Source organism: Aspergillus karnatakaensis (genome assembly GCF_047715665.1).
Source record: "Aspergillus karnatakaensis strain CBS 102800 unplaced genomic scaffold BJY04scaffold_4, whole genome shotgun sequence".
Lineage (NCBI taxonomy): Eukaryota > Fungi > Ascomycota > Eurotiomycetes > Eurotiales > Aspergillaceae > Aspergillus > Aspergillus karnatakaensis.
This window is the reverse complement of record NW_027395716.1, coordinates 792442-815531: the sequence shown is the minus strand read 5'-3', so window position 1 is coordinate 815531 and position 23090 is coordinate 792442. Positions and strand designations below refer to the sequence as shown.

General features: G+C 52.8%; 11 protein-coding genes across 11 annotated transcripts; 5 read left to right on the top strand and 6 right to left on the bottom strand.

Annotated features, from left to right (window-relative positions):
• The first annotated feature begins 747 nt into the window (after positions 1 to 747).
• On the top strand, positions 748 to 2921 carry hapX (bZIP transcription factor HapX). The gene is made up of 2 exons (XM_073709815.1): positions 748 to 945; positions 998 to 2921. The coding sequence occupies exon 2, from the start codon at positions 1031 to 1033 to the stop codon at positions 2450 to 2452; it is 1422 nt and encodes a 473-aa protein (XP_073576142.1). The 5' UTR covers positions 748 to 945; positions 998 to 1030; the 3' UTR covers positions 2453 to 2921.
• Positions 2922 to 3141: 220 nt separating this feature from the next.
• On the bottom strand, positions 3142 to 4923 carry BJY04DRAFT_100582 (mitofusin complex protein UGO1). The gene is made up of 2 exons (XM_073707926.1): positions 4452 to 4923; positions 3142 to 4401 (listed from the first exon to the last, which is right to left on the bottom strand). Exons 1-2 carry the CDS (start codon positions 4854 to 4856, stop codon positions 3280 to 3282), a joined length of 1527 nt encoding a protein of 508 aa, XP_073576141.1. The 5' UTR covers positions 4857 to 4923; the 3' UTR covers positions 3142 to 3279.
• An 88-nt stretch (positions 4924 to 5011) lies between these two features.
• Positions 5012 to 5897, top strand: BJY04DRAFT_178874 (ferredoxin family 2Fe-2S iron-sulfur cluster binding protein). The gene is made up of 3 exons (XM_073709814.1): positions 5012 to 5383; positions 5440 to 5546; positions 5603 to 5897. The coding sequence occupies exons 1-3, from the start codon at positions 5112 to 5114 to the stop codon at positions 5845 to 5847; spliced, it is 624 nt and encodes a 207-aa protein (XP_073576140.1). The 5' UTR covers positions 5012 to 5111; the 3' UTR covers positions 5848 to 5897.
• BJY04DRAFT_178872 (rRNA-processing protein RRP15) lies at positions 5898 to 6930 on the bottom strand. The gene has a single exon (XM_073709813.1). The coding sequence runs from the start codon at positions 6888 to 6890 to the stop codon at positions 6045 to 6047; it is 846 nt and encodes a 281-aa protein (XP_073576139.1). The 5' UTR covers positions 6891 to 6930; the 3' UTR covers positions 5898 to 6044.
• A 92-nt stretch (positions 6931 to 7022) lies between these two features.
• BJY04DRAFT_229376 (RNA-binding signal recognition particle subunit SRP54) lies at positions 7023 to 8988 on the top strand. The gene is made up of 2 exons (XM_073719057.1): positions 7023 to 7209; positions 7263 to 8988. Exons 1-2 carry the CDS (start codon positions 7132 to 7134, stop codon positions 8814 to 8816), a joined length of 1632 nt encoding a protein of 543 aa, XP_073576138.1. The 5' UTR covers positions 7023 to 7131; the 3' UTR covers positions 8817 to 8988.
• Positions 8989 to 9052: 64 nt separating this feature from the next.
• Positions 9053 to 11993, bottom strand: BJY04DRAFT_205034 (PhoD-like phosphatase-domain-containing protein; the record flags this gene model as incomplete). Its single annotated transcript, XM_073713557.1, has 2 exons — positions 9053 to 10837; positions 11121 to 11993. 2 exons carry the CDS (start codon positions 11991 to 11993, stop codon positions 9053 to 9055), a joined length of 2658 nt encoding a protein of 885 aa, XP_073576137.1.
• A 388-nt stretch (positions 11994 to 12381) lies between these two features.
• On the bottom strand, positions 12382 to 13969 carry BJY04DRAFT_178868 (uncharacterized protein). Its single transcript, XM_073709812.1, has one exon. It carries the CDS (start codon positions 13432 to 13434, stop codon positions 13099 to 13101), a length of 336 nt encoding a protein of 111 aa, XP_073576136.1. The 5' UTR covers positions 13435 to 13969; the 3' UTR covers positions 12382 to 13098.
• A 110-nt stretch (positions 13970 to 14079) lies between these two features.
• Positions 14080 to 15147, top strand: BJY04DRAFT_178867 (putative spindle pole body associated protein SnaD). Its single transcript, XM_073709811.1, has one exon. It carries the CDS (start codon positions 14132 to 14134, stop codon positions 14981 to 14983), a length of 852 nt encoding a protein of 283 aa, XP_073576135.1. The 5' UTR covers positions 14080 to 14131; the 3' UTR covers positions 14984 to 15147.
• A 289-nt stretch (positions 15148 to 15436) lies between these two features.
• On the bottom strand, positions 15437 to 17222 carry BJY04DRAFT_213847 (uncharacterized protein; the record flags this gene model as incomplete). The annotated part of the gene is made up of 3 exons (XM_073715050.1): positions 15437 to 16670; positions 16719 to 16996; positions 17043 to 17222. 3 exons carry the CDS (start codon positions 17220 to 17222, stop codon positions 15437 to 15439), a joined length of 1692 nt encoding a protein of 563 aa, XP_073576134.1.
• A 1324-nt stretch (positions 17223 to 18546) lies between these two features.
• BJY04DRAFT_100498 (putative L-PSP endoribonuclease family protein Brt1) lies at positions 18547 to 19431 on the bottom strand. The gene is made up of 4 exons (XM_073707925.1): positions 19132 to 19431; positions 18903 to 19060; positions 18660 to 18835; positions 18547 to 18590 (listed from the first exon to the last, which is right to left on the bottom strand). The coding sequence occupies exons 1-3, from the start codon at positions 19291 to 19293 to the stop codon at positions 18769 to 18771; spliced, it is 387 nt and encodes a 128-aa protein (XP_073576133.1). The 5' UTR covers positions 19294 to 19431; the 3' UTR covers positions 18547 to 18590; positions 18660 to 18768.
• A 415-nt stretch (positions 19432 to 19846) lies between these two features.
• On the top strand, positions 19847 to 20923 carry BJY04DRAFT_205033 (alpha/beta hydrolase; the record flags this gene model as incomplete). The annotated part of the gene is made up of 2 exons (XM_073713556.1): positions 19847 to 20253; positions 20317 to 20923. The coding sequence occupies 2 exons, from the start codon at positions 19847 to 19849 to the stop codon at positions 20921 to 20923; spliced, it is 1014 nt and encodes a 337-aa protein (XP_073576132.1).
• Positions 20924 to 23090: the final 2167 nt, after the last annotated feature.

Below are 23090 nucleotides of genomic sequence, written 5' to 3'. Positions count from 1 at the left end.
TTGGACCGGATTCCGGTCAAGAGTTCCGTTTTTCGGTGGTCAAAGCTGGACTGCAGCGCGCGGCGTTCGAGCTCAGACCGTTGGTCCCGCGGAGGAGAGGATCTAATAATGCCGGGTCCTTAGTAAAGAAAAAAGAAATCTTCGCCCGCCCCCTCTTGGAGTATCCAGTGAGCTCAGTATTATTGCTCAGTGTGCAGAGGGGTGTGGAGGAGGTGAGCCAGGTTGGAGCCTGGAGCAGAGGTTGGGCTACCCAAAGGGGAAAGGTGGGATCAGATAAGATCAGACGACGAGGGAAACTCGGTTCCGTCTGCAGTGTGCCAGTCACTCAACCACAACTTCGCTTCCCATGTGAAGAACTTGAACTGAACTCAATTCGTCTTTCAGTCTTATCCAGAGCCTACACTGTCATGTAGTAGTAGTGAGCTTAGCTTCATGCTGTTCTCATCAATGTTACGCCTTAACCCTAAAAGATGGACTCTTCCACGCTCTCAAGACCGAACCATACAGAGCCACAGACAAAAAAAGAGGACGAGACAGAGCTGCTCCGTCTTGAACCCTATTCTGACCAATCGAAGATACCGTAGCTGCCGTCAGAGCTCCAGTCGAGTCCACCGTGCGAGTCAACGACTCGCTCCGAGGTCGGATTGAGCGCACGATAATCTAATCTGATCCGATCGACTTTTCTCCCCTCCCGAAGACAAAACCACCTCATCGCCCACCCTCCATTCTCTTCCAACCCGTATCTTACCTATCTCCCATCCCTCCCCTCTCTTGCCTACTTTCCCAATCCTCAATAATCTTCTCAATAAATGAGTGAACATATTACTTTCCAATTATACTCCTCATCGGTTACATCGCCCTTCTTCCCTCTCGACTCGCTTCTGCTGAAGGACGCACATCCGTTCCTCCGGCCGAAGCGGTAACAAACTGACACCACCGCTTGCCGTTCGCACTCCCCCCAAATGACTTCATTGGCTCGCAACTAATCCCACCTCAGGCTCCTAGAGCATAAAGAGGTCCCTTTCACACAATGGCAGCTCAGCCAGCTCTATCCATCGCTCCAGCTTCTGCTGCTCCCTTGGCCCCCGCGCTGGTCGCCAAGCCTACCGTTTCACCGTCACCCGGGCCCGGCACTCCCGGTTCCGTCACTTCCAAGGAATGGGTCATTCCTCCCCGTCCCAAACCAGGTCGCAAACCGGCCACAGATACTCCTCCCACAAAACGCAAGGCCCAAAATCGAGCTGCACAGAGAGCTTTTCGCGAACGTCGAGCGGCGCGTGTGAACGAACTCGAAGACCAAATCAAGTGCATCGAGGATGACCATGAAATTCACGTCGCTACCTTCAAGGAGCAGATCTCAACCCTCTCGCGTGAGGTCGAACAATGCCGAACTGAGATGTCATGGTGGCGCGACCGGTGTCATGCTCTCGAGAAAGAGGTTTCCGTTGAACGAGCTGCTCGGGAAACCCTGGTGAAGGAGTTCCGTTCCTCTCTGCCGGACAAGAGCGCTTCATCGACCGATGCAGTGCCATTGCCACCCCGAGGATCCAAGAGATCCCGCACAGAGACCGAAAGGGCTTCGTCGAACAACACGACGCAGTCCGACTTGGAGGAAGTTCCTCTGGGCTGTAACCGGTGCTCTACGTCCCATTGCCAGTGCATTGAGGACGCTTTCGCAATGCCCGGCCTCGAGATGAATCGCCCAGCACTAGACCCTGAGCCGAAGATCAAGCCAGAGCCGGAGGAGATGGAAATTGATTTCACTACTCGATTTGCTGCCCCTCACCATGATGACACTCTCAGTCCCGTGGCTTCGCCTCCGGTTGATCCTTGTGGTTTCTGTCAGGACGGCACACCCTGCATTTGCGCAGAAATGGCTGCGCAAGAAGAGCAACGTCGACGAGGGAGCACATTCGAGAACAACCGCTTAGCGCCGATCCAGAACATGTCCCAGTTCACACCACCTCCCTCCGAAACAGACGCCCGCTCAGAGGTTACCCTCCCCCCCATTAGCCAGGCAACCAATCCCTGCGCCAATGGACCGGGCACATGCGCCGCCTGCGTCTCGGATCCTCGAAGAACCCTTTTCTGCAAAACGCTAGCGGCCTCTCGTTCAGCCAGTGGCACTCCAACGGGATGCTGCGGCGGTAAGGGTGCTGACGGTGGATGCTGCCAGACCCGCGCCCCAGCACCTCGTCCCGCTCCAGCTCCCACCGACCGTGCAGCAACCCCCCTCACTCTCTCCTGCGCCGACGCCTTCACAACACTCTCCCGGCACCCAAAATTCTCCCGCGCCAGCGATGAACTTACCTCTTGGTTACCAAAGCTTCACACTCTTCCTAATCCCAGAGATGTGAGTCACAACGCTGCATCTCGAGCCGCCATGGAAGTGGAGGCCGCAAGCGTCATGGGCGTGCTACGATACTTCGACCGCCGGTTCGCAGACAAATAGATCCCCGAGTCGTTGATTTCTGTTCCCTCACCATTCTTCTTTCTTCCCTCTATTTTTTATTTTTTTTCTCTTTCTTTTATGATACCCAAACCTGACTCATTCACGTCTGAGTTTGTATTATACGAACCACAACACCGCTCATGAACTCGAAGACTCATACATTCTGATGAATACCGTCCGATGATAATAGGGCAGGAAACATTGCGAGAAACATCAAAACATAAAAAAAATCAATACACAAAAGGGGACTTTATGGCCGGGTACTGGGTTGGTTGGATACGGTGGGCTTAGGTACTACACTGCGATGATTAGACGGGTGAATGACGGCGTTCTTTGGCTTTGCTTCTGCCATTGTGGTGGTAAACTCGACTCGACTGGACTCTACTGGAGTGTCTTGGTCTCTGACGGATATTCCTCTTGATAGACCACACATACATACCGTGAAGATCTATGATAGAGAAAATAAACTACATAAAGAAAAGTTCTGCGGCTTGAGTCTATATTTAAGATCGATTCTTAGTACGAATGGTATTAATGGTCTTTTAGATTAATGAACTATGAGATCATGGATCGGCCGTATTGCATTAGATGAATTTGTAGAGCAGAGATGCGCTAAATACACATAACTAGCGAACTAGAGTATATGAGACGCCAAACAAGCTGCAAACCTGTACTCCTGCGGTCATACCCCGCGCATATATGAGATTGGGTATAAGATATGTCCCATCAAGACGTTAGTAATATTACAAAGAGCGAAGCACGATCGAAGTCCTAAAAAGAGAGGGTATAGAGGACACAACCGCTTCGCAAAATCAGAGCGTGGGATATTAAAATCGGCCACCGACAGGCATAGGGTCATCGCCCCCTCCTGCACCGTGTCCAAGGAGGCTGAGACCAAGAGTACCTGCGACACCCCACATGCCTATTCTCCAGCCCCGGTAGAGACCGTGAATGCCCTGACCCTGGCGTTTGCTCCGCGACACGGGCTTGCCGAGGAGTTCGTGGGCTCGTTGAGCTTCCGGCGTGGGTTGGACGCCTTCTTCGTAGACAATGCCCCACATTGTGGCAACGACGCCGCGGTAGGTTTGTGGTGTCGGGACGATGGTTTCGACTTCTGCGGCTTGATCTGCTGCGTGTGCGGCTGAGACACGAACGGAGCCCGCACTGTTTTGACGGATGCTTGGGGATGTGAATGTTGCGATCTGCGCACGGCGAAGGACGGTCTCGAGGGGGAAGCGGACGGCCATCTCGATGCCGGAGCCAATGAAGGTCAGGATATTCCAGGTGGAGGGATGGAGAACGGGATCAAGCGAGAGGTACGTTTTCAGGAAGAGGGGGGTGCTATGTGTGATAAGGGTGGGTAGACTGGAATGAAGGACGGTAATTGGCACGAGATGCGGGGGAATCGTGCAGTTGGGTGTGGGAAGCTGGCGAATGGCGCGAAGCAGGGAGCGGGGGCCGTGGGTGACTGGCGATAGGATAAGGAAGGTTCGCGCCGTATCAATTGGAGACAACAGCATGGCCGATAGCGAAGAAGCGATGAAGGAAAGAACGAGGGTCGCTACCGGGGAAGTGGAGGTGAGAATGTCGCTCGCCATGGACGGAGTAATGTCGTCTTCCGGTAAGCCCACAATAGCAGATAGAAGACTCCGGATGAAGGTATTCAGTGTGGGGAGGAGCAATGAATAGATGAAGGTTGCGTTGGTGGCTTTCCACAATGACGTCGGGCCGCTCGTGGTCCAAAGCTGAGAGAGCACCTCCATCAACGACGAGGGATTCTTGAGTACAAGGGCATGTTGCGTAGCCGACTTGGAGGAGGAGGAAGACGTGATGTAGCCGCTGCGATCAGTGATCTGGCGACGAGGCTTCCGAGTACGTCGAGCGGATGGTGATGGGGATGTAGGAGCGGCAGAGGTGAAGTAGCTGCTCTCATCATCTGAGGATAATTCCTATGGAAGCTTGTTAGCAGAGCTCCGGGTCCTACAGACAAACCACTCACGTCTTCCTCATAGGCATCGGAGCTAACATCATCATAAGAGTCAGTTCGACTGCCCCTCCCCGACCTCTGTCGGTCGTTCTTAGGAAGTTGACCAGAAGCAGCGTCATCCGGCACGACATATGTTTGCAGTATCGTCTTTGCGACATCAAACGGCTGTGCCGTAAGGACCGTGGTGTAGCGCTGAATCGCACTGTTTAGAGCGTCTTGAACCCATCCAGAAACCGAAGGAGAGCTCTCAAGGTAGTCGGAATAGTCTAGGTCGGGAAGTAGATCGCGCGCGGTACCTCCGAAGACCTGGGCGGAGGAGGCATTGGGCGGCGATGTGAAGGAAGGGTCTTGCTCGAGGCCGAGGGACGGGGGGATGTAGTAAGGACGGAGGGGATTTGGTCCGTCGCGGGAGGACATGTCGAACGATTGATCTGTTGAAACGATCGTGTTCTGGTGGTTGGTGAGGGGTAGAAGAGGATGAACGAGGAGGAGGAGAAAAGGTAGAGTCGAGAAAAGTCCGAAAATGCCGCCTTTGCTCGGGATTTTTTATTTCCCTGCTTCTTGCTTTTTGACTCAACTCCACGATCTGCACTGAGGCCCCGGCTTTGCTCGTGTCTTTTCTTTCATTTTCAAGTACCCAGTTCACACTCTCCTCTCTTCTTAATTAGCCCAATGGCCTTCTGGAAGGAAGCCGGTTTGAACATGCTGCGGCATGCAGCTGCTGGAGAGCACGCCTGTCGCCACCAGTCAGCACGATTCCTTAGCTATTCCTCACGAGTATCGCGCGCCACTTGCTCAAGTCAAATGCCGACCAAGACGGCGACATCGAGTTTCCATATTGCTCAGAGACAACGGCTTTGGAAGCAGGTTGACTCAGCTCGGAGCTTCTCCGCTACGACGGGGATGAAGCATGGCCATATCACACCCCCCAAGCCCGGAGAGGAGTGAGTCCTGCTTACCGCTGCCTGCATTGTATCGCTGCGGGATGCTAATTAGCTAGAATCAATGTGACTTTCATCGACAAGGACGGCACAAAGATTGATTTGCAGGTGTCAGAGGGCGACAATTTGCTCGATATTGCGCAAGCCAATGATTTGGAAATGGAGGGTTAGTGGGCTTTTTCCTGTGGATTTTCACACTCGTACTAACTGGCTGGCTTATAGGCGCCTGCGGTGGTTCATGCGCTTGCTCAACTTGTCATGTCATAGTGGAGGACCCAGATATGTTTGATAAGATGGAGGAGCCTTCAGACGACGAGAATGATATGCTTGATCTAGCATTCGGACTGACAGAGACATCGCGGCTGGGCTGCCAGGTACTAATGAACAAGGAGCTGGATGGGTTGGTGGTGCGGTTGCCTTCAATGACTCGGAATCTGCAGGCCAGCGACTTCCAGGCGAAGAATTAAAATGGTTCATCCAGTCAGCGTGTATTATATTGACGAATTTATACAGCGGATGCAATTGTAACTAGATGTAATATAACACAGGGTATTCCCATCTCCACTCAATGTGTTGCATGATGAACTGTACATAAACTTTTTCCCCGATGATGCCCTAACGCCGTGGATATACCATTTCCAGATCAACAGAAACTAAACAGCCGTTACGCCTCTTCAATGTTGAGAGGCTTCCCCTTCTTCCCGCTAATCAACTCCAAGAACCCTTGCTTGCTAACTTGGTTGACGTTCTTCTCGCGCTCCCCGATTCCAACTGTACCCTTCTTCCTCTCTTCCCTTGCAGCCTCCTCACCACGAACCTGTGCCGCCCTGACAGCGTTGAACAGTTTGACCACACCGCGCTGTGCGATTTTGCGCAGTCGCTTCTCCTCCTCGGCAACGGCACCAGCTTGGCCGGTCTCAAGGCCCCGGACATCACGAACACGGCCCCGGTCTAGTTCCTCCTTCTTCTCCGCCCGCAGCTTAGCGCGAGCTTGATTGTCGAGCTTCTCTTCGGCGAGTTGAGTTGTGGCTTGCGTGACAGTCTTGCTGCGAGATAAAACGGGATCTGCACGTGCGGATGATGGTAGTTTCGTAGCAAGAATTTTCGAAATGGATGTAGAGAAAGCGGAAGGGTCATTGCGCTTTGGAACATTCCTCCGGCCTTCGGTAGCACCTGTGGAATCGTCCGAGTCGAGATATTCATCGTTATCGTCGTCGTCTGCATCGGAGTCGGCGTTGGACTCGGACTGATCATCTTCGTCGCTCTCAGGCTTCTTCTTCGGCTCGGGTTTCCGAGTTGACTTCTGCTTCAAGTTCTTCGTGGTTACTTGCTCTGGTTCGTCATCGGAGTCTGCAAGATCGACGGCCTTGAAATCCGTGGGCTCATTGTCGTCCTCGTCGTCGGAACTGTGATATTGGCGTTGCTTTCTGAATTTCTTGTTAGGGCGGCCTGTCTTGCCCTGAAAGCCCTCGAGAACCTTTCTCTTCTTTTGACTCGTCGTGAGCGGCATTTTCGAGGGATGTAAATTTGGAATTGTTGGTTGAAATCAGTAAACAGATTGGAGTGCTGAAGCTTCCACTTTTTTTCTGCTTCGCGGGCGGAAAAAGACCGCGTCCGCTGATTGGCTGTGGAGTGAACGTTGGTCTGTTCGCTTTCGCCTCCACCTCTTCAGATTGTCTGCTACCACATCTCCTCCGGCTGTATGAACTATATTTTGTTCGTGGAGGCTACTATCATCGAAACCCAGCAAAATGGTTCTTCAAGACTTAGGGCGGCGCATTAACGCCGCCGTCAATGATTTGACTCGGTCTCCTAATCTGGACGAAAAGGTGCGCACCCCACCTACACACTATGACAGCTTGGATACTAACAGTGAGAGTAGGCGTTTGAGGACATGGTGAAAGAGATCTGCGCTGCCCTGCTATCCGCCGACGTCAACGTCCGTCTCGTCCAGACCCTCCGTAAATCGATCAAAGCCAACGTCAACTTCGCCTCCCTCCCCGCAGCTGTGAACAAGAAGCGTGTCATTCAGAAAGCCGTCTTCGATGAGCTCGTTGCCCTTGTCAACCCCCACGCAGAGCCTTTCCGGCCTAAGAAGGGGCGCTCGAATATTATCATGTTTGTTGGTCTACAGGGTGCGGGTAAGACGACTACATGTACAAAGCTCGCCCGGCACTATCAGATGCGCGGGTTCAAGACCGCCCTCGTTTGTGCGGACACCTTCCGTGCCGGTGCTTTTGACCAGCTTAAGCAGAACGCTACTAAGGCCAAGATCCCATACTACGGAAGCTTAACACAGACAGATCCCGCCGTGGTCGCAGCGGAGGGTGTGGCTAAGTTCAAGAAGGAGCGGTTTGAGATTATCATTGTCGATACCAGTGGTCGCCACAAGCAGGAAGAGCAGTTGTTCACAGAGATGGAACAGATTCAGACAGCAGTTACGCCAGATCAGACAATCCTCGTGTTGGACGGCACTATTGGACAGGCAGCAGAAGTACAGTCATCCGCTTTCAAGGCCACTGCGGGCTTTGGAGCTATCATTATCACCAAGACCGACGGCCACGCCGCAGGTGGTGGTGCTATTTCCGCTGTCGCAGCCACACACACTCCTATTATTTTCCTTGGAACGGGTGAACATCTCATGGACCTGGAACGCTTCGAACCTAAGGCGTTCATCCAGAAGCTCCTCGGAATGGGTGACATGGCCGGACTTGTTGAGCATGTCCAAGCCGTAACCAAGGACTCTGCCGCTGCCAAAGAAACCTACAAGCACATTGCCGAAGGCATCTACACGATTCGTGACTTCCGCGAAAATATCACGTCAATCATGAAGATGGGGCCTCTTTCCAAACTCTCCGGCATGATTCCTGGCCTATCAAACCTCACCGCCGGCCTCGATGACGAGGACGGCTCCATGAAGCTCCGCCGCATGGTCTACATCTTCGACAGTATGACGGCCGTCGAACTTGACAGCGACGGCAAGATCTTCACCGACCAGCCCAGCCGCATGGTCCGCATCGCCTGCGGCAGCGGCACAACAGTACGCGAAGTCGAGGACCTCCTCTCACAACACCGCATGATGGCCGGTATGGCAAAGCGCGTCGGTGGGCAAAAGAAGCAGATGCAACGCGCCCAGAACATGCTCAAGGGTGGCAACAAGGAGCAACAGTTGGCGGCGATGCAGAAGCGTATGGCCTCGATGGGTGGAGCCGGTGGTATGGGAGGCATGCCTGGTATGGGCGACATGGCCAAGATGATGCAGATGTTACAAGGCCAAGGCGGCGGTGGTGCTGGTGGCCTACCGGGTCTAGGTGGGATGGATCTCCAGTCTATGATGAGCCAAATGGGCGGCTTGATGGGTGGTATGGGTGGTATGGGAGGAGGAGGAGGAGGAGGAGGTGGTGGCGGCGGTGGTGGAAGGGGACGTGGACGGTAGTCTTGCCTTTGTCTTTCTTTCTCTTCCTGATATCTCTTGTTTATCCATCCATTCCTCAAAGATGAGATTTCTCCCGCATGATTGGAGTCCGGCGTTTATCAATTTATGACAGTCTTGCTTGTATATGAATGTCCAACATATCCACATCCAATTCCTTGCGATCATCTATACGCATCTATCTATTCAAACAATGACCTTTGTGGCAAACAAAACTTTCAATTCTGTCTTATATCTCATCAAATAATCCAATCCTTCTCCGAGTATTCACCTTTCCCAGTAGCCCACTTAAACACACTCATCGCGAACCTGTCAACCCGCGTCGGCCTCTTCACCACATCATATAGCACCTCACCCGGCTGAAGCAGCGTAGCCGCCACTGATGTCCCCTCCTCCCCCAACTTTGCCTTATCCCTCGGCTCCTTGGTATCCGAAACACCAGCCGCCGGCACACTCAACCGATATTTCCAAACCACATCCTCATCCAGATAAAGCGAGTAAGTCAAAACCGAACTAGGAACACCATCCACATCCCCCTCCTCAATCTCCACGAGCCCGTACTTCGTCGTCCCATCCGGGATATACTTAATCGGAACATCATCCGGCCCGGATTGGTAATACGTCCTCACATGCGGGTAGAACATGCTCAGCGGGCCGACACAGAATTCCACGAGGTCAGCGCCGGACTCGAGGTTCTTTTGATCGATATTCTGTCCGTCTGTCGGTGGGAGAGGCGGGAAGCGGGTCGCTGCGAACTCATGCCTATCGCCGGAGAGGAGGACGACTCTTAGGCCTAAATCTCGCTGCGCGGCGCGCATGGCGCTGAAAATCTGCTCGCGCTCGGCGAGGTATCCGCCCCATGTGTCTGAGGTGCCGACGTGCCAGTTTCGGGAGAAGGGGACGCTCGATGCGACGAATTTCCAGCGGACATGGGCTGGTTCTGGGCGGGCAAGGAAGGCGTAGAGGGCTGCGAGTTGGGCTTTGCCGAGCATGGTTTCCTCGGATGAGGAGCGGTAGGAGCGGGTGTCGAGGAGGAAGAAGGCGGCTGGTCCGTTGGTGAAGGCTGTGTAGGAGGCGGACTTTGAGTACTCGGTGTTTGGGTTGGGTGCTGGGGGGTTGACGGCGGCGTGGTAGTGGAGGTACGCGTCTATGGCGGCAGGGAAGGGAGGGGTTGTGTTTCCGTGCTTCCAGTCGTTGGCGATTTCGTGGTCGTCGATGGTATGAATCCAGGGGAGGTTTGAGGCTGACCCGGACCAAGATGGGGAGGAGTAGACTCGACGGTATTCGCTGCGGTAGTGTGCGACTGAGGAGCCGAAGCGCTGAGGGACGTCGATGTAGATGAAGTCGCCTAAGAACAGCATGAATGATGGGAGTCGGCGCAGAGAGGAAACTGCTGTGGTCATTTTCTCGATGCCCGGGATACGCAGCGGGTGACGCCGGGGGTCGTAGGGGAAGTTTGGCTTCATGCAGCTAGACGTCAAGAAGCTGAGCTTGCCTGCAGCTGACGAATCGGGGGCTGGGTTTGTGACGAAGAATCCAGTCTGATTGTTGGAGAGCGCATAATGGTATGAAGTCGATGGGCTCAAGTTCATGAATGAAACCGTTTTTGTAAAGTCGGTTGGCTCAGCCAGAGTGTCAATTACGGCTGCCTGGATCCAAGAGATAGGACCACTGCCCTCGTCATGGGCTGCTTTGTACGAGACGGTCAACGGAAGCTGGGCACTGTCTGGCTCTCGGATGAGGAGATCAGCAGTATTGTGCGAGATATGACCCACGCGAGAGAAGCGCAGGTCGGCGGTAGGGTAGAGGAAAAAGCCGCGGAGGAGGAAATCGGCCGTGAACAAGCCGCAGAGCAAGTTGATCACGACGGCCAAACGCGTCGCCCACGCCTGACGGTAGGGAGCTCCCGTGAGGAGAGATTTGATGATGCCATTGTTATACTTCCTAGGGGAGGAAGAGTAAATCGAGGTGAGATAAAGGGCGAGAGAGGTAAAAATTATGGGAGGAAAAGCATGGCCGGGAATCTGGATGCAGGTCAGCAATTGCACGCGGGGCAGCGAGAAAAAGGGGCCAAACCCAGCGAAGAAAGAGGAAAGAAGCTATGCGGAGAACAATAGAGCTGGTAGTTACCAACATGATGCTACATCGAGCGAATAACGGTGTTCCAAAGCCGAACTGGAGGTGATGGAAGCAAACGAATAGGGCGGAGAAGTCGGAGCGCAAGTGTCAGAGCATATGATGTCATTCGGGAATAGCTTCAATCTACCCCGATCGGGAACTCAACTGCTCCCTCGCTCTCTGCAGTACAAGTTTCATTCCCATGCTCAAGGACATCTCAGCCGCCCATTGCCAGGGCTTTTCTCTTTGCCCAGGCATTGAATTGAAATACTCCCAGCCCATCACACCGCCAAAGTTTGGAAACCGTTCCACCAACGCAGCCAAAACAGTTCCAATAACCTCTCGTGGAACATACCCCTGTGACCCATTCCCTGGGTTTGTCAAAAGGCCGTACACGACCCTCGCCGGCGACCAGCCCTGGGCCACAATAGCTGCATACATGCGAGGATCATCCGCAGGACCCCACCCGTTGTAGAACTGGGCGTTGTACCATGCGATGCTCCCCGCACGCTGCTGCTCCAGTTGTCGATAATCAAATCCAGAAAGATTTCCTATTCCGAGGAGAGCTGCAGCCACTGGGGCGAGAGTGATAAGAAATCCCTGGCCCAGATCGGCCTTCAGCCGGTCGATGAGGCGCACAATGCCGAACAGGGACATGTCCTCTTCAACATCTAGGTCCACGCCATTGAAGCCATGGCGGCGAATCATAGCCAGAAGGGGCCCGTAGTATGCTTCGAACTGGGCTTGGTCGCCGTCCAGGCAAGAGAAGGTTCCCTTTGCAGCACCTCCCAGCATAGCCATCACCTTGATGCCGCTCTGCTGTAGCAAGGGCACTTCGGCCCAAAGCGAGTTGTACATGGAATGATCTGGAGGATCATCGTTTAGTGTGATATGATCGGGATTGGGTGCATTGAGATGGAAGGCAGCCAGAATAACGTGGGTAATGCCTGTGTGGTTGTTCAAGAGAGGAAGCAGAGACACATAGGGGCCGCGATCGGGACACAAAGTCTGATGGTACAGCACAATGCGATGAGGGTAAGTAGGTGGCGGAATCGGAGGCATTCTATGTGTTATTGAGAATGGAGAGTCAACTCCAGTGGTCAGTTCGTTGATGGTAATCGTGAGGGGTAGCGAGCAGTCTCTCCAATGCCCGCCCTCAAACCCTAACACTGCGAGTATAGCCAACACGTACCAGATTACTTCTTTTATTATTAGGTCTATCTCTTGAATTATATACTCTACATACTTGAGTATTTCTGCCTTTTCAACCAGACTGAAGCGAGTCAAGCGACAGGTCAGAGGGGCAACCAAGCTAACCCGATCTAGCATATCATCAACAACGGCTGCCTGTGCTTTCAGGCACCGTGCGCGTCGCGTTGACTTTGGCTTCATCTCCCATCACTTTCTCCGCTCGCTTTCAACTTTGCCAGAATCATTTATCTCCTCGTATAGAACATCTCGCATACTTCTGACTTTTGACTTTACCCGGCGAACTGTTTCCTGAACACGTACTCTCCATGTAAGCGCTGACTGTCGCCATGGCCGATACAACAACCCACGACACTGTCGGCGCATCCACCCTGATGGCTCCTCACTACTCCCCTTCCTCCCCTTCTCGCTCCGAGCATCCGCAAATTGCTTCCCCCGATCGACTTCCTAGTCCTGTCAGCAGCCCGGGTGCCCGATCCCCGTCCGGCTCGCCCCCAGCCACTCGCGAAGCGTCTCTCGAGCGTGCGGCCCGAGAACTCGATGCGCGTCTCGCCCAGTATACCGTTGACTTCAGTCAATTTCCCAGTGGGCATGCGGATGATGCTATAGATGAGCAGCCAGACCTGGAGGAGGAAGCGGACCGATTATCAGCTGTTGGTGGTCCTGAGGATTTTACCGCAAATCTGGAACGATATCTGCTGGGCGAGGATGATTCGATAGATCAGGATCTCGATGACAAGGATAAAGACCAGGAACAGCCGCAGGAGGATATTGATTCCGGGCCCGAGCTTACCGAATCAGAAGACGAACAACCAGAGCAGCAAGATGTCCCTCAGCCACAGCAGCCAGCAATGGAGGATGAGGCGGAACTTGGAGAGTACAGCGAATTCGGTCCCCCGGTCGACATGTCTACGCCATCGCATCTACTGCGCCGAACGGCTCCTACACGCGACGTGACTCATCTGGAAGACATTGAGGAGGATCCTGATGATGAGCCGAGCATGGCAGCCACGCCGTCAGTTCGGAAGACCAGATCACCAGCTGTTAATGATGCACAAAATGCGAATGAGGAGCTGCGCCGGCAGATTGCTGAACTCACTAAAGCCATCAAGGACCGCGACGAGGAGTTAGAGAAGATCCGAAAGCGCGCCATGGAGGCTGCCTCTGCTGAAGAAGAGATCAAGCACTTGCGGAGTGAACTGCAGAGAAAGAATACCCTTCTGGAAGAGCTACAAGAAAAACAGGCAGATAGGGACGCGTCCCGACGATCTTCTGTCAATGCTCCAGACTTCATTGCTCTTCAGAAACAAATTGCGGATATTCAGAACAACCTACAAGGTCGCAGCTCAAATGCCGACATCGATGCTGAACGCCAAGAAACAATCGCGATCTTGCGACAGCAACTGTCCTTAACCCAGGAGCAAATGAAAAGGCGTGACACAACACTCGACGAGACGCTTAAAAGACTCAAAGAGGTCACCGCAGCTAAGGAGCTGCAGCTCAACGAGAAGAATACGGAAATTAGCAAACTACGCGGTCAATTTGATAGCCAGCGCTCGGAGATTGACAAGCTCGAAACGAACATTTCACGCGCTCACCGCGAGTACCGGGTGTTAGAGGACCAGCTAGTTCTCCTTGAAACCAAAAATCGCCCACTCGAGGAGAAAAACAGTACACTTGAGGCGGACCTGACCCGCGCCCAATCGCAGGTCACAGCGCAGGAAAACGCCCTCAAAGCCATGGCAGCAGACCTACCCTTGGATACCCCAGGCGGGACATACAGCGAAATTCTCGAGCTTATCAAAGACCTAGGTCAAGCTGGCACGGGCCGCCCCTTCAAGCCCAGAGACAACGGAGACCACGATCTTGAACAAATCTACGAAGAGCTATCCAAACTACGTACCGAAGCAAGCGAACGCGCAGCGGCGAACAAGACCCTCGAAACTCAGCTCTCGCGTGCCCACGACCAAGCCGCAGAGTCCCAGCTCCTCATGCAATCCATCGAAGCAGAGAACACCCGTCTCACTAAACGCACGGAAGACCTTCAGTTTACCATCGCGCAAACCCAAACAGACCTCAACCGTCTCCGCACAGAACACGCCGAAGCCCAAGAGACAATCGAGCGCCTGCAAGACAATCAACAAAACACCACACTAGATATCCAAACCCACCAACAACCAAGCCCCCCATCCACCCCTCACGCAAACTCAACCACAAACAACGTGAACACAATCGCAACCCTGCAAGCAAACCACGCCGCCGAAATCTCATCCCTCAACACCACCCACGCAACCACCCTCTCAACCCTCCGCACCGCCCACGCCGACTTAACCCACAAACTCCGCACCCTGCTCTCCGCCTCAGAAACCCGCGAAGCCGACCTCCGCGCCGAACTCGAGCACGTCACCGAATCCCAATCTCTCAACGCCCAAGAACAAGCCATCTCCGCCTCCAGAATCTCAACCCTAGAATCCGAACTCGATCGTCTCAACGCGCTCATCAAAGCGAAAGACGAAACCGCTGCAGCCATGGACCTCCGCATTGCAAAGTCCGTGGAGAAGCGCGAACGCGAGTGGGAGCGGCGTGTCGAGTTGCTACTCAAGGAGAGAGAGAAGATGGGAAGGGCGTTGCTCTATAGTTGGGGGGAGAAGGAGGTTCCGAAATCCTCTACTTCCGTCTCTGCCTCTGCTGGGACAGAGAAGAGCAGAGAGAGAACAAGGAGTAAAGGGAAGGGAGAGGATAAGGAGAACATAGAGGATGACAGTAGCAAGCTTGCCGGCGGGGAGGGGAAGAAGAGGCAGCAGGGCCAGGGGTACCGGTATAAGTACGTGAAGAGGACGTGATCTGATCTGTTTATACTTAGGAGGGTAGATGAGGGTTGACTTCTTTTTTGTGCTTCTACTTTTTTTTTCTGGCAGATTAATGGGATGATATGGATGGCGTTGGGCTGGATTTTCCACTTAGGGCTTTCGGCTGGGATGGGCGTTGGGGTGTTATATTATCATCCATCTATATGTTCAATTATAGAACAGAGTTCATTCTTGCTTGGCCAAGGGTATGGAACATGCAATTATTAATGGTACCCGTAAACAAGCTTGGTGGATTAAGTAAGAGAACATATACACATATCCAAGGCACTAACCCGCTACTTTTGGACATACATGATATAATTTAATTACGGCGCATTTAAACTAAAACATCAGGAAATCGAGCCAAAACAAAAACACCCGCTGACCACATCCAATCCATTACCCACTAAATAACGATCCTCCGTCCCGCAGAGCACCTTCCCCACCTCACGACCCCTGTTTCCCAGTCCCGGGCCTCATCTCATCAATCGAAGCCCCCGTCTCCCGAATACTATCCAGGTGCCCAGGAACCGAGACAATGCTTACACTGCCAAACGTTGAGCTCCGAGGCCGGCGCAATCCCGACTGCTGATAGAGGTTATCCGAGCTGCTCCCGCGTAGCGGTCGGCTGTACCGAGTCCGGCCGCTGGGAAAGCGCTGGCTTTGGGTGTAGCGGGGTGTGTGTGATGTATCGTGTTTGCTTGGGCGCCGTGATACGTGCATTGTGCTCATTCGGAGGGGTCGAGGCTGGTTTGGGTCGAGGAGGGTGGCCCAGGAGCTGGCGGGGTTGCTGGATAGAGGGAGGGAAGGAGGTGGGGGAGGGGGAGGGAGGGTGTGATTATGTGTGCTGTTTGATCTGCGGATGTTGAGAGGTGCTGGTGGTGTGACGACTTCTGGGGCGTCGGCGGAGTTCATGGTTGTTGACCTTGGCAGGGGGGTGATTGTAGGCTCATTGGTGTGTTGGATCTCTTGAAGGGGGTCGTCTTTTGGAGGCGGGTGCGGTGACTTTGCAGGGGGTACCGGGGGTTGAGGCTCTTGAGATACGAGCTCGCTTTCCTGAGGTTCCTGCTTCTCAATGTCCACATTGGCATTTGATTCAGTCAGGGCTCGTATTTGAGGATCTAGCGACAGAGATAGCGAGGCTGGTAGAGATTTTGGAAGGAATCTGCGAAAAGAGGAGGTCGAAGACTTGTTGCGTGTGTGGCTAGGTTGCTGCCCAGTTGAACCTAAACCACCTGGTAGTTCAGGGAGGGCCTGACTCTGAGTTTGTATCTGCGAAGTTGCAGCAGAAGGTGTGCGAGAGACACCAGGTTGATAGAGATCGGATTGCGTGACAGGGCTGACAGTGGTCCCTGATAAGTATTCAGCTTCGGCACTTGGATCGGCACTGAAGTGTAAAAAAGAGGTAGGGCGTATCGGCAAAGGCTGCTGAATGCTAGGAAGACATCCCGATTCTTCGCTATCGCTGGGGGTCATGAATGGATTTCGACCGTAGGTAATGTCTGGGTGGCGGCAAACGCAAACAATGTCGTGCTTCAGGCTCTTCTCACTATTCCGTGTAGAAGCCGAGAGAATGCTGCCATCCCTGCTCAAGCGTTGATGGTTGTAGACCCCAAGCAGCGATACGTCGTATGGACGTTCACAGAGCTCTCTAGAGCAAAAGTAGAGGCATACAGTAAGACTAGTCATAATCAGTAAGTGCTCGCATTTCTCAACCTTTTTTACTTACAATGAGACGACTGAAACAATGACAACCGCACGATGAAGGGCACAGCTGACACCAACTTCCCAGAAGCTGCCACTGGCAGTTCCAGGAAGACAATACGCCTGCTGGGAGACGACTACCAGACCGGCAACACTAGCACCCAACCAAACGATGGTTGTTAGGCGCAGAATGTAGGTGCATACAGTGTGAAGCATCGCTTTTTGCTTCGCGTACCCAAGAACCCTGTTGTACTGCCACGCAAGAAAGCTGTGTAGTACCACAAGAGGGACAGTGAAAAAGGACTAAACATGTCAGATTCAGTTCAACCATTAACAGAGAGTGGCTTACCGCTATAAGTGCAAAGATCAAGCTCGGTGCCATTTTCGAGTCTACATGCTTGTTCCCGTACAGATAAAGCACCACTACCCATTCGATAAGGGATTGCAGTAACAGCACGTAGAGGGAAATGAAAATGATGACCTTCGTCCAAGCACCTCCTCTCCTGGGTGACATAGTCCGGTACGCCATGCTGGGTTGAGCAGATATGTAGAGACCGAGAGGCGAGCTTGATTTCAACTAATTTGTTGGCCACAGCCACGCCCGGGCAGGAAGATCAGTATATAGAGGTAGAAATGTATGTTGTTTGAGAAACGTCTGAGGAGCATATATGTTATTGTGGTCGAATGGGGCATTTAACAGAGATGGCCATTGGGAAGACTGAGAACATGTCGACAGAAAAGGTTATATGAGCAAACAGCCAAAGCGCGTCAACGCGATAGTGGAAGAGCGGAATGGAGGAGCAGCAAATATTCTCCTGGGCAGACAGGGTCTGACATCGGCGGCAGTCCATGCTCAGGTATGCGGGACACAAACGCCGAAGACAACTAGTAGACGGCAGATCCAGGCTTAATGAAGGAGTCTAGGACATAGCTGTCCTGTTAAGTTAGAGGCCGTGCAGCATCCGTTGTAAAGTTGACCAGCAAGTCCCTTTACGTGGGGATTAGGGAGGCCTTCAACCTGTGGGTGGATCAAACTGCGACGATCGTGGATGCATTGCGTCAATTGTAGATGCCATGGCTGTCTCTCAATCCTTGGAGCAATGAAGGACCGAGACAGTAATAAGAGGATAGAATGCAGGATGGTGGGAGTGTAAAGGGATAAAAAAGGACGAAGGTAGAGCAGGAGTCTAGCAAAGGACGCCGAAGGGGGTTGCAGGGCGGGCACGTGATGGCAGACTCAAGGGGGGTGGTTTCTCAACCTCAACTCTTACTCAACTTTTCGCCTCATTCAACGTAACCTCCAGGATCTAGGGGCTCAACAGGGGCGTGCTCTTATTGAAAGCTCCGCCGAAGACTTTCAACGAAGGTATGAAGGGCCTTGAAACAGTCAGCCAGGAGCTACAACTCGAGATCCTGGAATCGCAGCTCCTTCAGCTAGGAAACCAGTGAATTTCAAGATACAGTTTGTTGCCTATAACTCCATGGGCGCAAAGCATGATTGAACGTCATTGAACAGCTTTCTTTTTGGATTTCCCGTCTTGACCCAACTGTCGCCCCCCCTGCAACATCCCAACAACCCTAACACAGCACCTCCATCATTGCCTGCACCAGGATGTAGAAAGAGTCCAATGACAATTTTTATTCACTGTTATCACAGGCCGGAGAGCCGAATGAGTTGTCTAACGGAGCGCAAAGCTACAGACCATTGTTATATTCTGTGATCAGACGATACTTGCAACTTGCAGATCTCGATGTCAGGAAGATCGAAGCAGGAGCTATATCAGTGATTGTTCTGAATCAGTTGGAGCGACTTCAAGTCCGTGGCCTACTCGTCATGGTTTGTTTTGCGCGCCTGTCGGACTTATTATTCTTGGTTTGCAATTGGGCTGTTGGTTGACTACCCAGGCATGAGCACAACGACACTCGGCATGAGATTCGTTCAGAAAGCAATTCGCTGCTTGCTTACATGACGATGCAATAGACAACTAAGTAAACTGCGCCCAGTTTGGAAATTGTTTCGATTTATTGTATTCTATATTTTTTCCGCTCCAGAGCATATCGAACGCAAATCGACTTCACAGATGGGCAGTACACTCGATCTCGACGTCCGTGTCCAAGGGCAGAGTCTTAACAGCAACGCATCTGCAGATTAGAGCATCAGTATGGATCTCATTCTTCGGTCGGGCGACACAAGGAAGCAAGAACTCACGTCCGAACAGGCTTAACATCGCCCCAGTACTTCTGATACTCCTCGTTCATGGCGGCGAAGTCGTCCATGCTGGCCAAGAACACATTCACCTTGACAACCTTTGTGATGTCGCTGCCGGCTTCTTCGAGGATTGCTGAAAGGTTCTTGATGCATTGAGCCTGCGGCGGTGAATATCGAAGTTAACGTCGCTCATTAAAAAGAATTTGATGCAGAACTAAGAAAAACATACCGTGTGAGCCTTGACATCTCCATCAATCAACTTTCCCGTCTCGGGATCCATGGCAACAGCCCCGGAACAGTAAACCATGCCATTGCATATGATCGCCTGAGAGTAGATCCCGGGGAGGGGCTTGGGGGCCTTGGAAGTGAGAACAGCAGTCTTGGAAGCCATTGTGCGGTATGTGAGAGAATGATAACAACAAAAGTTCCAACCTGTCGGAGGAGGGGCGAAGAGGGGAAGATGATATTTGACCGGCGGTCTCGCAGAGGACCATCAGCTACTTCGTGGATTGGCTGTTGAGTTTTGCTTCAGCTGCAAGGACAGTTGGAGATAACCCCACATTCAGGCCGCCCCCCTCCCCTCGACAATAACGTTATCTTCAGGATGAGGTAGTATCTTGTCTCCGATGGACGGGAGATAAGCCAATGATAAGGTTACAGTCGTAGTAGTAAAAAATGAGGGGTTTCAGGAACCCCTCACGATGACACCGGTACGGCTGCTACACGACAGCCTTGAAGATTAATAGCTTGGTGACTCAAGCGAGGTGGCTTGTCCAGATTCCCCTTGCAGGAGACTTTGGCCACGAGACAAGATTCTGCAGCGAGTTCTGATTCAATTCAGAGCAATTCAAGACGACTTGGTTACCTGTTTCCTGTATCTGTGATATAAATTGCCGTCCTCACCGTCACATCAGTTGTACCTCCTACCCCAACGACCGATCACGATGTCTAGTACCGAGAACCAACCCCCCTACCCGCTTCATCCCTCGGTGAAAGACCTGCTAGACCCCGAGTACGTTGATTTCTACAATGCCCACATTTTCGACAAGCAGCAGGTTCATCTTCAGCCTGTCGCGGCTTCACGTACAAGTGGAGTATTGATACCCGGCGCCGGGCCTCTCCTAGAGGTTGGCAAGACGGAAGATATCTCTATCAAGCGACGTGAGACGGAGGGGCCGGATGTACCCGTGCGAGTATTCGCACCCGCCGGGGAGGTGCCAGAAGGAGGATGGCCAGTCATGCTCTACTTTCACGGAGGTGGCTGGGTATTGGGAACCATTGACACCGAGAACGTGGTCTGCTCGAACTTGTGTGTGAGGGGAGGAGCGGTGGTGGTTACGGTTGACTATCGGTATTTATAGCCACCCGGTCTCGTCTATTGTAGATCTGTCTGGACGAAGGCTGACAAGTGTAGTCTCGCACCCGAACATCCCTGGCCAGCTGCGGTGCATGATTGTTGGGAGGCGCTCCTGTGGCTCGTATCAGAAGGTCCAGCAAAGCTAAATGTCAACACTAGCAAGATAGCGACGGGTGGCTCTTCAGCAGGCGGAAACTTGGCTGCCATCATGACGCAAAAGGCATTGACGTTATCCCCACCCGTCAAGTTCCTCGCCCAGCTGCTCTCAGTTCCCGTTATGGACAACACCGCGTGGGTGACGAACAACGACTCGTACCGATCGTATGAATTTGCGCCTGCTCTGCCAGCCCTCAAGATGCTCTGGTACCGCAAACATTACCTTCCTAACGAGCAGGACTGGTCACACCCTGAGGCGAGTCCATTGTTTTATACCGGAGACTGGTCTGCGTTACCACGAGCTTTGATCATGGTGGGCGCGTTGGATGTGTTGCGCAAGGAAGGAGAGCAATATGGGGAGAAACTGGAGCAAGCCGGGGTAGAGGTGGATCTGCAGGTAATGAAGGGAATGCCACACCCGTTTCTAGCAATGGACGGGGTGTTGTCGGAGGGGAAGAGGTCAATCACATTGATGTGTGACCTGTTGAAGGAGGTCTTCTCGAAGTAAGCAGATCACCCTAGAGGTAGACAGCATGTTAGTACAGGTTGAGAGCCAGCCAGCAATGACAGCGCGTGCCCAATGGCTAAGATGCAAGTAGCAACATACCCTAATGTCTTGATGTTCCTGAGACGGTCAAGCAGCATATGCCAGAAGTTAGAACAATCAGACCTAGGGGACTCAGTATTTCATAACTACTACTACTGACTCGAGTTGGCATTCAGCTGGGGATTTCAGATTCTTTCACTCCAGTCTCCAAACGACCTGGAGAGTTGAACGGGCCACGGCACTTTCGTTCTAGTGGTAACTAGTTCATGACGCATTCGGCCGGCACCGTTATATTAACAGTGTCCTCGGGCAGCCCGAGATATTGCTCGCTTAGAATTAGATGATAAGAACCACGCTCTTGCCCGTACTTGCGTAGATTGCGCTGCCAGGGTATGTTCAGGTAATTGCTTAGCCAAGACTGTATTGATGAGGGTGTTGAGCACCCTTCAGGGTTCATTTCTGTGTGAGTAGCCTCACATGACTCTTGCAGGTACGACCTCGACCTCGACCAAGACTTCGTATGCGTTTTCCAGGGGAGCACATGGCCGTTGTGAGTGGTTTGTCTCGCCAGTGGACACAGGGGAATTTGCGCCTCTTCCGCTAGGGACCGGAATCCGGATGCACACTCACAGTGGTAACTTTCAGCCCGACTATGATAGCGGGGTTCATCGCTGAGCACCTTACTATTGCGGAATTTCCGAATTTCGAAGGGACTGTTGCCTCATTCTACTGTTGCCTGCCTGGCTGTGTCCACTATACAAGCATCACAACGTCGTCGATGAGTTTTCTACAGCAAGCTTTTGCCTGAAAGGGCGAGCGAATCGTGCGCTTGAAACGGAGGGTTGGCCAAGTTAGGTAGAAGTCTGGACTCTGGAACAGGTGGCACTGTCTGCCTGCGTTAGCGGCCATTGTATAGACCCAATGAGGCTCAGAGCCAATTTCCCACGAACGGGGCTGAGAGTCTAGGGTCCAATAACAGCGGCCCGTTGGGGAAGTGCGATGTTATCACCAGGCTAAGACAGGCGCTAAAGGAGGACCCTCCGGTTAGCGAGGAAAACAGACGCCCGAGTTCGGTTGGTCACAGACTCACAGACTCACCAAGGCCCTCCACCGATTCCATGGGTGCCGGTTATCCAGTCCATACAGAACTAAATGTAACCTCACCTAGCTCGTCGTTAGTACCAAGTGCCTGTTCAGCTGATTCAGAGGATTAGTTCTGTACACTTTGGCAGGGCTATCGGTAGTAACCCAGCAGTGAGCTCAGACAAGCATGATGATGCCATCAAGGATTCAAGGACTGCCGATCGGATGATCCGGGTGAAAACCGAAGGGCAGTCGAACTCAAGTCACAATCAGCCAGACGAACGTTGTTGACGCTAAGAAGCGGAACGAAAAACATGCGAGGGGCTCGCTGTCACCTGATTGGTGTTCCTGAGGCAGGCGCCCGCGCTAAGCTCTTTTGGCTCCGCGAAATCTCCGGGCTCATTTGAGCATCAACCTGGTCCTCGCCAGCATTTCAAATTCCTCCTCCCCCACTTCGTCCACTTCGTTCACACCAACCACTTCACTAGCTCTAGCGAACCATCCTTCCAGGAACCACGACCAGGGCCAGATCATGGTCAGGCTTGCTGTGGCAAATATGGGCTTGAAGCCGTTCCCTGAACCGTAGTAGCCATGGCTTTTTTTGCATCCACAAGGAACACAAACTGTGTTATATCTGGGCTGAGGATATCCAAACAGTACGCTGTACATAGCTAACGCTTTCGATCAGACCAGTCAATCTCCCACCATGCGGTTTGCGGCTCTAGATGCGCTCGGGGATTGTCCGTCTCTCCCGCTCCACTTAAAATAGAGGATCCAAGGATGCTCGCTTCTGACCCAGAGCGCTATATCAAAAAAGACTAGAACATGCGATTCTGCCGGGTCCAAGTGATCCAACGAAAACAATCGGCACTCAATAATTCATCCTCTTGGAGACACCGAACCCTGGCCAAATGGGCCTTGGTGTGCTGTGCCGCAGACTGTTTTTCATTTCCCAGGGCAGAGGCTTAGCACAACCCTGATATCATGGCTCCTGAACGCTGGTCCGCCAGGCCAATAGCCTTGCGGCTCTGGATTGGTCCAGAAT